This window comes from Magallana gigas, chromosome 5, assembly GCF_963853765.1.
Source record: "Magallana gigas chromosome 5, xbMagGiga1.1, whole genome shotgun sequence".
NCBI classification, from domain to species: domain Eukaryota; kingdom Metazoa; phylum Mollusca; class Bivalvia; order Ostreida; family Ostreidae; genus Magallana; species Magallana gigas.
Genome location: NC_088857.1, coordinates 9,921,086 through 9,935,789, shown reverse-complemented (window position 1 = coordinate 9,935,789; position 14,704 = coordinate 9,921,086). Strand labels below are relative to the sequence as shown.

The 14,704-nt window shown below is 39.0% G+C and overlaps 2 protein-coding genes and 1 long non-coding RNA gene across 3 annotated transcripts; all 3 read right to left on the bottom strand.

Moving 5' to 3' along the window:
• Nucleotides 1-191: 191 nt before the first annotated feature.
• LOC136275381 (mucin-2-like) lies at nt 192-5,708 on the bottom strand. Its single transcript, XM_066084289.1, has 10 exons — nt 5,690-5,708; nt 5,272-5,523; nt 4,994-5,116; nt 4,725-4,745; nt 4,323-4,596; nt 2,807-4,285; nt 2,592-2,644; nt 1,874-2,468; nt 1,297-1,352; nt 192-232 (listed from the first exon to the last, which is right to left on the bottom strand). The coding sequence occupies exons 1-10, from the start codon at nt 5,706-5,708 to the stop codon at nt 192-194; spliced, it is 2,913 nt and encodes a 970-aa protein (XP_065940361.1).
• Nucleotides 5,709-6,217: 509 nt separating this feature from the next.
• On the bottom strand, nt 6,218-7,631 carry LOC136275312 (uncharacterized). The gene is made up of 3 exons (XR_010713878.1): nt 7,508-7,631; nt 6,554-6,703; nt 6,218-6,322 (listed from the first exon to the last, which is right to left on the bottom strand). It is a non-coding gene; the product is annotated as an uncharacterized lncRNA (long non-coding RNA).
• Nucleotides 7,632-7,936: 305 nt separating this feature from the next.
• On the bottom strand, nt 7,937-9,673 carry LOC136275380 (fibulin-5-like). The gene is made up of 4 exons (XM_066084287.1): nt 9,601-9,673; nt 9,249-9,368; nt 8,400-8,651; nt 7,937-8,109 (listed from the first exon to the last, which is right to left on the bottom strand). Exons 1-4 carry the CDS (start codon nt 9,671-9,673, stop codon nt 7,937-7,939), a joined length of 618 nt encoding a protein of 205 aa, XP_065940359.1.
• Between the last annotated feature and the right edge of the window lie 5,031 nt (nt 9,674-14,704).

Below are 14,704 nucleotides of genomic sequence, written 5' to 3'. Positions count from 1 at the left end.
TGTAGTTGTAGTCGTTTCCGTTGTTGAGGTAGTGGTGGCCTCAGTTGTGGTGCTTGTACTCGTTGGGGGTTGTGTACTTGTTGATGTTGTGCTACTTTCAGTTGTTGTAGATGGAACCTGAGTGGTGGTTGTCGTTGAAGGCGTGGCGGTGCTTGTAGAAGCTGTTGTACTTTCTGGGGTTGTGATAGTAGTCATTTGTACGGTTGTGGTAGAAGGAGCCTCAGTTTTTGTACTGGATGGAGTACTAGTAGAAGTGCTGCTACTCTCCGTACTTGTACTTGCAGTGCTGCTCAGTGTTGTTGATGAAGTAGTTGGGGCTTCAGTTGTGCTTGTGCTCGTTGGCAAAGCTGTGGTTGTAGACGTACTTGTCGAAGTCGTCTCTGGAGTACTTGTTGTAGTTGTAGTCGTTTCCGTTGTTGAGGTAGTGGTGGCCTCAGTTGTGGTGCTTGTACTTGTCGGGGGTTGTGTACTTGTTGATGTTGTGCTACTTTCAGTTGTTGTAGATGGAACCTGAGTAGTGGTTGTCGTTGAAGGCGTGGTGGTGCTTGTAGAAGCTGTTGTACTTTCTGGGGTTGTGGTAGTACTCATTTGTTCGGTTGTGGTAGAAGGAGCCTCAGTTGTTGTACTGGATGGAGTACTAGTAGAAGTGCTGCTACTCTCCGTACTTGTACTTGCAGTGCTGCTCAGTGTTGTTGATGAAGTAGTTGGGGCTTCAGTTGTGCTTGTGCTCGTTGGCAAAGCTGTGGTTGTAGACGTACTTGTCGAAGTCGTCTCTGGAGTACTTGTTGTAGTTGTAGTCGTTTCCGTTGTTGAGGTAGTGGTGGCCTCAGTTGTGGTGCTTGTACTTGTTGGGGGTTGTGTACTTGTTGATGCTGTGCTACTTTCAGTTGTTGTAGATGGAACCTGAGTAGTGGTTGTCGTTGAAGGCGTGGTGGTGCTTGTAGAAGCTGTTGTACTTTCTGGGGTTGTGGTAGTAGTCATTTGTTCTGCTAAACTAGAAGGAGCCTCAGTTGTTGTACTTGATGGAGTACTAGTAAAAGTGCTGCTACTCTCCGTTCTTGTACTTGCAGTGCTGCTCAGTGTTGTTGATGAAGTAGTTGGGGCTTCAGTTGTGCTTGTGCTCGTTGGCAAAGCTGTGGTTGTAGACGTACTTGTGGAAGTCGTCTCTGGAGTACTTGTTGTAGTTGTAGTCGTTTCTGTTGTTGAGGTAGTGGTGGCCTCAGTTGTGGTGCTTGTACTCGTTGGGGGTTGTGTACTTGTTGATGTTGTGCTACTTTCAGTTGTTGTAGATGGAACCTGAGTGGTGGTTGTCGTTGAAGGCGTGGCGGTGCTTGTAGAAGCTGTTGTACTTTCTGGGGTTGTGATAGTAGTCATTTGTACGGTTGTGGTAGAAGGAGCCTCAGTTGTTGTACTGGATGGAGTACTAGTAGAAGTGCTGCTACTCTCCGTACTTGTACTTGCAGTGCTGCTCAGTGTTGTTGATGAAGTAGTTGGGGCTTCAGTTGTGCTTCTGCTCGTTGGCAAAGCTGTGGTTGTAGACGTACTTGTCGAAGTCGTCTCTGGAGTACTTGTTGTAGTTGTAGTCGTTTCCGTTGTTGAGGTAGTGGTGGCCTCAGTTGTGGTGCTTGTACTTGTTGGGGGTTGTGTACTTGTTGATGTTGTGCTACTTTCAGTTGTTGTAGATGGAACCTGAGTAGTGGTTGTCGTTGAAGGCGTGGTGGTGCTTGTAGAAGCTGTTGTACTTTCTGGGGTTGTGGTAGTAGTCATTTGTGCTGCTAAACTAGAAGGAGCCTCAGTTGTTGTACTTGATGGAGTACTAGTAGAAGTGCTGCTACTCTCCGTACTTGTACTTGCAGTGCTGCTCAGTGTTGTTGATGAAGTAGTTGGGGCTTCAGTTGTGCTTGTGCTCGTTGGCAAAGCTGTGGTTGTAGACGTACTTGTCGAAGTCGTCTCTGGAGTACTTGTTGTAGTTGTAGTCGTTTCTGTTGTTGAGGTAGTGGTGGCCTCAGTTGTGGTGCTTGTACTCGTTGGGGGTTGTGTACTTGTTGATGTTGTGCTACTTTCAGTTGTTGTAGATGGAACCTGAGTGGTGGTTGTCGTTGAAGGCGTGGCGGTGCTTGTAGAAGCTGTTGTACTTTCTGGGGTTGTGATAGTAGTCATTTGTACGGTTGTGGTAGAAGGAGCCTCAGTTGTTGTACTGGATGGAGTACTAGTAGAAGTGCTGCTACTCTCCGTACTTGTACTTGCAGTGCTGCTCAGTGTTGTTGATGAAGTAGTTGGGGCTTCAGTTGTGCTTGTGCTCGTTGGCAAAGCTGTGGTTGTAGACGTACTTGTCGAAGTCGTCTCTGGAGTACTTGTTGTAGTTGTAGTCGTTTCCGTTGTTGAGGTAGTGGTGGCCTCAGTTGTGGTGCTTGTACTTGTTGGGGGTTGTGTACTTGTTGATGTTGTGCTACTTTCAGTTGTTGTAGATGGAACCTGAGTAGTGGTTGTCGTTGAAGGCGTGGTGGTGCTTGTAGAAGCTGTTGTACTTTCTGGGGTTGTGGTAGTAGTCATTTGTGCTGCTAAACTAGAAGTAGCCTCAGTTGTTGTACTTGATGGAGTACTAGTAGAAGTGCTGCTACTCTCCGTACTTGTACTTGCAGTGCTGCTCAGTGTTGTTGATGAAGTAGTTGGGGCTTCAGTTGTGCTTGTGATTGTTGGCAAAGCTGTGGTTGTAGACGTACTTGTCGAAGTCGTCTCTGGAGTACTTGTTGTAGTTGTAGTCGTTTCCGTTGTTGAGGTAGTGGTGGCCTCAGTTGTGGTGCTTGTACTCGTTGGGGGTTGTGTACTTGTTGATGTTGTGCTACTTTCAGTTGTTGTAGATGGAACCTGAGTGGTGGTTGTCGTTGAAGGCGTGGCGGTGCTTGTAGAAGCTGTTGTACTTTCTGGGGTTGTGGTAGTACTCATTTGTTCGGTTGTGGTAGAAGGAGCTTCAGTTGTTGTACTGGATGGAGTACTAGTAAAAGTGCTGCTACTCTCCGTACTTGTACTTGCAGTGCTGCTCAGTGTTGTTGATGAAGTAGTTGGGGCTTCAGTTGTGCTTGTGCTCGTTGGCAAAGCTGTGGTTGTAGACGTACTTGTCGAAGTCGTCTCTGGAGTACTTGTTGTAGTTGTAGTCGTTTCCGTTGTTGAGGTAGTGTTGGCCTCAGTTGTGGTGCTTGTACTCGTTGGGGGTTGTGTACTTGTTGATGTTGTGCTACTTTCAGTTGTTGTAGATGGAACCTGAGTGGTGGTTGTCGTTGAAGGCGTGGTGGTGCTTGTAGAAGCTGTTGTACTTTCTGGGGTTGTGATAGTAGTCATTTGTACGGTTGTGGTAGAAGGAGCCTCAGTTGTTGTACTGGATGGAGTACTAGTAGAAGTGCTGCTACTCTCCGTACTTGTACTTGCAGTGCTGCTCAGTGTTGTTGATGAAGTAGTTGGGGCTTCAGTTGTGCTTGTGCTCGTTGGCAAAGCTGTGGTTGTAGACGTACTTGTCGAAGTCGTCTCTGGAGTACTTGTTGTAGTTGTAGTCGTTTCCGTTGTTGAGGTAGTGGTGGCCTCAGTTGTGGTGCTTGTACTTGTTGGGGGTTGTGTACTTGTTGATGTTGTGCTACTTTCAGTTGTTGTAGATGGAACCTGAGTGGTGGTTGTCGTTGAAGGCGTGGTGGTGCTTGTAGAAGCTGTTGTACTTTCTGGGGTTGTGGTAGTAGTCATTTGTTCTGCTAAAGTAGAAGGTGCCTCAGTTGTTGTACTGGATGGAGTACTAGTAGAAGTGCTGCTACTCTCCGTACTTGTACTTGCAGTGCTGCTCAGTGTTGTTGATGAAGTAGTTGGGGCTTCAGTTGTGCTTCTGCTCGTTGGCAAAGCTGTGGTTGTAGACGTACTTGTCGAAGTCGTCTCTGGAGTAGTTGTAGTTGTAGTCGTTTCCGTTGCTAAAGGAGCTTCAGCAGGGATTTTGGTTGGACTTGTTAGGGGTTCTGTACTTATAATGTTACTTTCAGATGTTGTTGATGGAAAATGAGTAGTTGTTGTCTCCTGTGCTGCTGTGGTTACTAAAATTGTAGAAGTACCTGTAGTTGTTGTAGTATCAGGAATTAATATAGTTGTTGGCACCTTAGTTTCACTTTGAGTTGTTATAGTCATTAGTACTGTTGTTGTAGTTTGAGTTGTGGTTGTTGTAGGCACAGTGGTTGTAGTTTGGGTTGTGTTTGTTGTAGGCACAGTGGTTGTACTTTGGGTTGTGGTTGCTGTTGGCACTGTGGTTGTACTTTGGGTTGTGGTTGTTGTTGGCACAGTGGTTGTACTTTGGGTTGTTGTTGTTGTTGGTAATGTGGTTGTACTTTGGGTTGTGGTTGTTGTAGGCACTCTGGTAGTACTTTGGGTTGTGGTTGTTGTTGGCACTGTGGTTGTACTTTGGGTTGTGGTTGTTGTTGGCACTGTGGTTGTACTTTGGGTTGTGGTTGTTGTAGGCACTTTGGTTGTACTTTGGGTTGTGGTTGTTGTTGGCACAGTGGTTGTACTTTGGGTTGTGGTTGTTGTTGGCACTGTGGTTGTACTTTGGGTTGTGGTTGTTGTTGGCTTTTGAGTAGTTGTAGTAGGAATTAGATTACATGTTTTCCTATCAGTATCCAGTTCATATCCTTGGTTACAGTAACAGAGGTAACTTCCTTCTAAATTACTACATCCCTGGCTACAGTTATGGATACTTGTGGTACATTCATCAATATCTGTAAAATAAATAAAAGTTAAGGCATTACTAAATGCCATATATTGAGAAAAATCATTTATATTACCAGAAATAAACATCTCTGATTTAAGTGTATGTGAAAATGGTGTTTCTTTTCCTTTCTAAAAATGATAATTACAACATGCCTTAACCTTTAGGATAATACACATGAAGAAAGCATTTGTTCTTCATTAACAGGTTTTATCTAATCCATAAAAACGAACATTCGTTCTACATAAAGAAACAAACCTTGACATGAGATATTGTTCGGCCGCAGACTGAACCCTGGACTACAGGAACAGTTGTAGCTCCCCTCAGTGTTTATACACAGCTGTTGACAAATGGCCTGACCATTGGTGCACTCATCCACATCTACAATATTCAAATGAATTTTTGCAAATGCACATCACAGAAAAGAAAACTATTCCTTATTCATTATATGAGATACATTTTTTTACAGAATAGACACCAAACTGAAAATCTCTGGACAACAAGTTTAAAATACATTTGATTCCCTGGCACTTCACCTTGACATCCACCATTTTGATCGCTCTGAAATCCAGAACTACAGGTGCAGGTGTAGGAGCCTGGGTTGTCCACACAGACCTGACTAGCGTTACAGGGCGACGTCAGACATTCATTGATGTTGGTATCACACAGGGTTCCATTCCATCCCTGCTGACATACACAGCCCACAATGGGGTCACAGGATGAGGCCCCCACACCACAATTACAGGGGGTGGTACAGTTGGGGCCCCACGAATTGGTCTCACTACAACCTAAAAAGGAAGCAATTATCCTGAAAATCTGACGCAGTATAAACAGCAACAAGCTGAGTATTCATTTTAAAAAAGAAGTTTAATGCTTGTATTTGCCATAATGCCATTGTTTACTGTAGATTCCTTATTTAACGCGAGTACTTAATTCTGCGGTTCAACGATTTACCATCATATCGCGAAAACATCAATTGGCGAATGCCGAAATTTTATCTTACTTTCATGTTGTTTACATGTGTCCCAAAATTAAAAGCGAGATTAAAAATTCACGGGCTTCTCGCGATTTTACGCGGATATTAATTCCTCGCGTTTAATTAGGAATTTACAGTATCATCCTTTGAAATCAAATTTCCATTTTCTAAACCCAGCCACCCATTCAAAGAAAATAACAAAAAATCTGTTAGCAAGTCACTGTATTGGAAAATTACGAATGTCATGCAATGAAAAGCAAATTGAATTATGTCAATTTAAATCCAAATTAAGCAGTTGTTGATACAAAATTTATTTAGAAGTTTGAAAGCCATAGCAAACATGGACATGTCAAGAACACTGGAGTGACAAATGAATGAAATGACAAATGAATGGGGAAACATAACATTTTTCAGGACATGACCTATGTCTATCAATGACTTATAAATAGTTGAACTATAATTTTGGAGGCATTTTTTAGATTGATTACTTTCGCAAGTTTTCTGATCGGTGGTAAGTTTGTATCCGTCTGGACAGCTACAAGAGAAGCTTCCACTGATATCAGTGCAGACGTGGGAACAGCCAGAAATGTTTCTCTCGCACTCGTTGATATCTGAAAATGGACAAAGGTAATTTGTCAGAAAACTATTGGGTCATCTGTATTACATCAGAATATTGTAATTCTGGTAATAATGCCATATTTGATTGGCTACAGTGATCTGCTCGGAAATATCAAAAGTGCAATCACCAAGAGTTGTGTTACATGTGTATTATATCCATACAGAGGTTAATGTAAAATTTCCCCCTGATATAAAGCAAAATACTGGTAAGCAAACTGTCTTACTTGGACACAGTGAGAATCCTGATGCATTGACCTGGAGCTCGTAGCCAGAGTCACAGAAACAGTAGGCCACATTGGAAGCATTGACAGTGCAGCCGCCATGTGTTGTGTCACATGTCCCATCCACACTGGCTCCCAGACATGGATTGCTGGCTACAACCAGAACAGCAAAAACAATTAGCAGAGACCATCAGCAAGCTGACGATCTTGTCACAGCGACAATCAGCAAGCTACAGAGCTTGTCACAGCGCCAATCAGCAAGCTACAGAGCTTGTCACACTGACCATCAGCAAGCTACAGAACTTGTCACAGCGACCATCAGCAAGCTACAGAGCTTGTCACAGCGCCAATCAGCAAGCTACAGAGCTTGTCACACTGACCATCAGCAAGCTACAGAACTTGTCACAGCGACCATCAGCAAGCTACAGAGCTTGTCACAGCGCCAATCAGCAAGCTACAGAGCTTGTCACACTGACCATCAGCAAGCTACAGAACTTGTCACAGCGACCATCAGCAAGCTACAGAGCTTGTCACAGTGACAATCAGTAAGCTACAGAGCTTGTCATAGCGACAATCAGCAAGCTACAGAACTTGTCACAGCGACCATCAGCAAGCTACAGAGCTTGTCATAGCGACAATCAGCAAGCTACAGTGCTTGTCACAGCGACAATTTGCAAGCTACAGAGATTTTCAATGAATTAAAGTACATAATGTTTTCTGGTCCTTTCATACCAATCAGGTATAGGTTTATTTTCTCCTGTAGCAAATGCTATGTAATACTACGCTGCGCAGCTAATACCGTTTTTCCTTTATGCTATAAGACACGCCCATTTTGTGTCACTCATCTTTTATGAAGTTATTTGGCTATAAGGTTTAAAATTGCTTTGTATTGTTATCACAGACAAAGAAAGTTGAAAATGTAATTATATAACGTTCTTTTACATTCAGAATACTTACATTTCACACAACTAGTTCGATCATCTTGAAGTTGGTATCCTATTAAACAAGTACAAAAATAACTTCCGAGTGTGTTGTGACAGTTCTGGGAGCAAGAAGCTATTCCTTCAAGACATTCATCAACGTCTGAAATCACAAAGATCAAGTTGTACAAATTTGTACATAATTATATATAACATATAAGCTATCCTATTGTATCTTTAATGCTGATTTCCTAAGCTTGACAGAAAGTCAGTTAAGTTAATATGACTTCTATCATTAAGGTATAACATAAATATCTCTAGCAACAGCTACAGAACTGCGCAAAAGCTAACCGGAAAAATTCAAGTTGAAAGACCACACTGCTAAGTTCCATATGTACATGTGAAAACATGCAACTTTTGGCCAGAAACAAACTTGCCCTGGTGTTAGATTTACCAACAAAATTTCTCAACACATTATGTGGAGCAACAGTTTTTCTTGTTTCCACATACCTATACAGATTCCAGAGGTGGCGTTTCTCTGGTACCCTGTCTTACATGGACACAGGAAGGACCCAGGGATATCCTGGCAGTACTCTGTAGACGTACAGTTATCTAGTGACTCAGAACACTCATCCACATCTAAAATATAGAAAGTAAAAACAATAAACTGGTTTATGTCTAAGCTCAAAATAGTGGATATAACAAGGGGATAAAACTAATTACAATATCAATGGCTTAAAAATTAACACATGAGACTATAAAATAATGCATGCATGTTAAATAGCACTGTATTACATATACAAACTAAATCAGGTCTGCCTGTGTTCATTGTTATTAATATTTATATAGTTCAGTTTTAACTTTTTTATAAATAACTATACATAATCAATATTTAGAACAACTAGTAAGACAATAAAAGCCCCTCTTACTCTGACAGGATCCAGCAGCGCTCCTCCTGTATCCAGGGATACACTGACAACTGTAGGAGCCCATGTTATCTACACACACTTCTGTGGCTGAACACAAACTGGGGTCTACACACTCATTGATGTTAGTGTTACATTGGACTCCCGACCAACCAGCCTTGCACACACATCCTCTCACACTGTCACAACGCAAAGCATTCTGGGAACAGTCACATGATGTGTTGCAATTGTATCCCCAGTGCATAGAGTCACAACCTATCATGACAAATAAAATTCTCAAAAGATAGCTTGTATGCTAAAATGTTAAAGGGGTAACGTCATGACTTTGGTTAAAAATCTTTTTTTTTCAATTTTAATGTTTATATTGCTGCAGTAAGGCATTTTTAATAGTCAACAAAAAAAATGTGAGTGTCATTTTTTGAGTTGTAAGGGAGTTACAGAGCTTACAATGTTTTGCTATGTATAAACAAATCCTTTGTTTACATTTTGAATGTTGAGGTGAAAATTCCAGTTTAAGACCTAAAAGGAATGTGTTATATCTCAGGAACTGTTTATTCATGCCTAAAAATGAATAAGAAGATTGACAAATTGGCTAGAAAAATATTTTTTACTGGTATATTGAACCTTTGTAAACATAAACAGGACACGAGCCTTGTTTACATGACAAAGAATTGTGAGCCCTGTATCTTGCTTCTAACTCTAAGGCTGACGTCGCGACTCTCAGATTTCATTTTATTATTAGAAATGCCCTCTTAAAGCATTGTATTAAATGATAAAAACAGAAAAATAGAATTTGACCAAAATCGTGACCATGCCGCTTTAATGTTAAATGAGCAGAAACGACAAATTTACCGGAACAAGATGACTTGTCTTCTTGTAGCTTGTATCCAATGAAACAACTGCATGTAAAACCTCCGTCTGTGTTGGAACACACTTGGGAACACTGCCCACTATTCTCACACTCATTCACATCTTTAAGTAATAGGAAAGAACGTATAACTACATAGTTTCAAAATCAATGGTCGACATTAAAATTTTATCATGTGTGCAAGCTTGCAAATTACAATATAGTTCAATATGGCCCATTAACCTTAATTAACAATGCATCTACATTACCAACTTACTACTGGCAACTATATATATCAAATTAAGCCTTTGAAGCAAGAAGGAAATATTATTTTGGAAAATAAATTAAAAATATTACCCTCTTTGAACTTTTTGGTATTTAACTGTATGCCCCCTGAGCACTGAATAATCAAAGACAGAATCATTAACATTTCGAATTTTCCTGAAGTAAAGGTTCTTTTACCTGTACAGTTCTTTCCGTCTGACAACAGTGTATATCCCTGGTTACAGAAACAAAATGCGGAACCCGTGGCATTGACAGAACATCCCTGACTGCAGTTCATATTATCACAGGTTTGCTGTGGAGCTGCAATTCAACAGTGGACGATCTTGGAGTTATTCAAATAAATAACATTCAGTTCTTTCCTATAAACATGCATGTTTGACCTACCTAGCAAGGTACAGGAAACGCCATCTGGTTGGAGAGAATAGCCGTCCACACAAGAACAGCCGTAAGAGCCCGCAGTGTTCACACACTGTTGCTGGCATTCATTGGTCCCTTCTTTACACTCATTGATATCTATTACCAAAGAAAAAAGAAACACCATTTAAAATTGAAAGATAATGAAATTAACTAAGGAAAAACTTTAGTGTTAATAAACTTAGAAGTCTTTATTGATAACACAAATTGAAATTTTCATCCTTAACACACTGGAGAGAATAAAACAATCTGACACCTAAACACCTTGATTTCAATAATCGTTGTGAATAGTTTATAAAGTAAAAAGCTAGATGTTTACCTGAACAGAGAGAGTTGGTTAGTCTGTAGCCAGTGTGACAGGAGCAGGAGTAACTCCCCTCTGTGTTTGTACACAGCTGGTTACACAGATTCAAAGAACTGTTGGAACATTCATCAATGTCTGCAAACAGAAAGTGCAATATGCAATCATAGTCATATCTACAATCTAAATAATCCTGAATTAATAAATATCCTACTTTTGACTCATGGAACTCAGTTAATCAGTAACTCCAGCTGACATTTACATGTTCCACTTAAAATATCTGCACTGATAGGAACTTGCTTGTTAAACCAGAACAAATGTTCTCCAAATAATTATTCACTGCAAATCACATTTTGCACAGGATTTCTACAAGGGACACTTAGAACAGAGTTTGGTTGAAATGGACCAGCAATAATCTTTCCATAAAAAGACAATGAAACAAACGTTCAAAAAATTAATAAATGTGAAAAGTTAACAGATATCAAACTTTATCTAAAACACATGCACAGTATTGTCAGTGCAGTGTCTATATACACTTGAAGGCCTAAGACACCCATTGCCACTTGTTCGAGATTTAGGACCAATTCTATGTAAGAATCAAAGATTTATAAAAGGGTCTGGCCACGTATAGTCACCAATTTTCCTAATATTTCATACATGGACACAACTAGGTGTAAAACGCAAAAAACCACTAAAAGTTGGTTGCTAGGGGTAACCGTTGCCATGGTAATCGAGGCTAAAGATGGAAAAATAGCGAAACTTACCTTTTTTGAAGCCATATTAGAAGGTCTGCCCACTAATGTAAACTACCAAACACATAAAACAGCATTTGTCCTATTTTCAATTATTTTATTATATCAGAAAATTTATGGAGAAACCAATACTTTTAAAATGTTATCATGGAAACCGTTACAAATTTTTGAAATCAGTTTTTTGCGGTTTTTTAATAAGCCGAAATAAGAAACTGTTAATTTCTTACATTCATATCAATGTCCATGATATATATATATATATATATATATATATATATATATATATATATATATATATATATATATATATATATATATATATACAATTGTGAAAATTGACATCCGTTGCTATGGCAACAAGGCCAAAAAATAGGAAAAACTAAGAAATTGAAGATGATTTTGATATGCTTTAATTCCCAATTTTAGAATTTTTGTGCAATTGCTTTAGTTGGAATATGTAAAAATATATCTAAATTTTCATTATCTACCACAAAAAGCTTTGTTATGCAACAGAGAAGTGTTGTTGCTATGGAAAATTAAGTTGCGTAAAAAATCACAAAGAAATTCTTACTTTTTGAAAAATCCATAGCATGGGCGTTTTTTTTAGAAAATTTCAGATTTTTTTCAAGCGTCATTAAAGTTAAGGACATACTTTATTTTGTCTCACCATTTGATTTTATATATTTATTCATTATAAGGAAATAATATCCATTCAAAGATGCCTAAAAATATTATAATTTTCCTTATTTTTAAGCTTGTTACCATAGCAACGGTTCTCAATTTTCATATTTATATTCTTAATTGCACAATCATAATAGTGTTTACCAAAAAATCCAACATTTGCAATTTTTATTCAAATTAAATGAAGAAAACAGATTTTAAAATTTCTGTTAGGTAGCCATGGAAACGCTTTAAAAAATATGCGTTTCTCCATGAATTTTTTTCTTTCTTTCGAAAAATGACAACTATTTTTAATAATATATTCTACCCTGGAAACCCCAAGTTCTGCACATTACTCATAATATGTTCTCAAATAAGCATTAAAATGCCATTTTTACATCTTTACCCTAGGTTACCATGGCAACGGGACCACATAGCAACAAACAAATGCGTGGTCACCGAATTTTGATTCTTACATAGAATTGGTCTTAATTCTTACCTCCACACTTTTAGAACTGAGTCACCAATTAATTATACACTTGTGGGACAGAGTCATCCTTTACCTAAACACTTGTAGAACTGAGTCACCAATTAATTATACACTAGTGGGACAGAGTAATCCTTTACCTACACACTTGTAGAACTATGTCACCAATTAATTATACACTAGTGGGACAGAGTCATCCTTTACCTATACAGTTATAGAACTGAGTCACCCATTAATTATACACTAGTGGGACTGTGTCATCCTTTACCTATACACTTGTGGGACCGAGCTCCACTTTTTACCTATACACTTGTAGAACTGAGTTATATGGCAGCCAGTTACACCATTTACCTGTACATTTGTAGGACTGATACACTTCTTACCTATACACTTGTAGGACTGAGTCATCCCTTACCTGTACATTTGTATGACTGAGTTATCGGGCAGCCAGTTACACCATTAACCTGTATATTTGTAAGACTGAGAATCAAGCAGCTTTACCGACCCCACAAATTTCTGTAAACAGTCAGTAACAAACCAAATAAGTGTTTAAATTGTTTTGTCGAGGACCTAAAGTTTGATCTGTAAACAATAAAAGATAATATATAACAATTTAATTCATAGGCTTATTCTCTTATGTTGTACCTTTTTCGTCAGTCGTCTGTGCAAACCTGGATGCCATCGTATATAGGATCGTTTTATTACGTCACGGGCAAAGGGGGGTCACTCTAAATATTTTGTGGCTTAAAAATTAAAGGTATGGTTGGACGTTTGTGTAAAAAACAGCTCAAATAACGTTAGGTCCGCCATGTTGCCGTATAAATTTTGACGCCCGCTGTGTAATGAAATTTATAAGGCAATCACATGATTCATCCAATGACGTTGAGACATTCTAGTCCGAGGCAAAACAAATACAGTTGTAGGACCGAGTCAACTCTTACTTATACACTTGTAAGACTGAGTTGAATCTTACCTATACACTTGAGGGACTGAGTTATCTGGCATCCAGTTAATTTACTTATCTTTATATTTGTAAGACTGAGTCACTCCTTACCTATACACTTGTAGGACTGAGTCAAATCGTGATTTTACACTTTTAGATTTGAGTTATCTTGCAGCCAGTTACACCACTTACCTATACATTTGTTGGACTGGGTCACTCCATACTTTTACACTTGTAGGACTGAGTTATCTGGTAGCTATTTGCACCACTTACCTATACACTTGTAGTACTGAGTTATCTGGTAGCTAGTTGCACCACTTACCTATACACTTGTAGGACTGAGTCATCTGGTAGCCAGTAGGACAGTTCTGACATGTAAAGGCCCGTCCAGTTAGCTGTTGCTGAGCTGCTGGGGTGTCTGTACAGTTACTGAGGGGGTCACATGGGGAACCAGCACAACCATCAATGTCGGTCTCACACGAGTCGCCTAGAACAAGAGTCAATCAAAATAAAAGAAAAAGAGAGCATGTTCACTTACCACACACTCAGAATATTTGACAATGATACACATGATCAAAGGCACATGCATTAAATGTAACAAATATCTAATTTATAGAACATATTACCCACGAATATATTAAATCAAAATGTCCTACAAAAATGCACAACAATGAGTTGAATATAAAGTTTCTTAACATTCCGTTCAGCAGTTTCAGAGAAAGTAGGCTTACAGACTGATTAATAGTTTATACAATAGTGGACATGATTTTCAGTTCAAAAGATAATGAAAGAATCAAATATCCCTGTCAATATACCTGTTTTACACTAAGACTTTAATCATTAGCTACAAAAGTTCTATAAAATTCTGTTAAGTGGATTATTATAAAAAAGGAGTTTCACCACACCAAAAATAAAAAAAATTAAAAAAATCAGAACTGACTGCCTGACTGACTGAATTACTTAATGACAGTCAGACTGTCTAATTGATCAAAAATTTTAAACCCCGATCAACTTGTTGTGAATACTTACTTAAGACTGTTAAACATTATAGAAAATGAGAGAAAATAAGAGAATAATATTGAATCTTTACCTGTCCACCCGATGTCACAAGAGCATGGTACAAAAAAGAATGAAGAAATACTGGTGCTTGTTGCTAGGGAGTAGTTACAGTTTCCATGGTTATTGCAGCCATAGCATTGGTACACAGTTTCAGATAACATAATGGACACACCATTTAGTTCATCAACAGCATACAATCTGAAATAGATGTTCAATATACATAAAAACTGCATTCATTCTTAAAAATACATGTATACTAACATTTTATATCCTTTCTAAATCACCGAAGTTCGTCATCATGTACCTAATTAGATAAATACTATCTCAATAGGATCTACTTACTCTACAGAATAGGGTGTCATGTCTGGTGGCGTATAGATGTAGGAGAAACTACTTACTCTACAGTATAGGGTGTCATTTCTGGTGGAGTATAGATGTAGGAGAAACTACTTACTCTACAGCATAGGGTGTCATTTCTGCTGGAGTATAGATGTAGGAGAAACATCTTACTCTACAGTATAGAGTGTCATTTCTGGTGGAGTATAGATGTAGGAGAAACT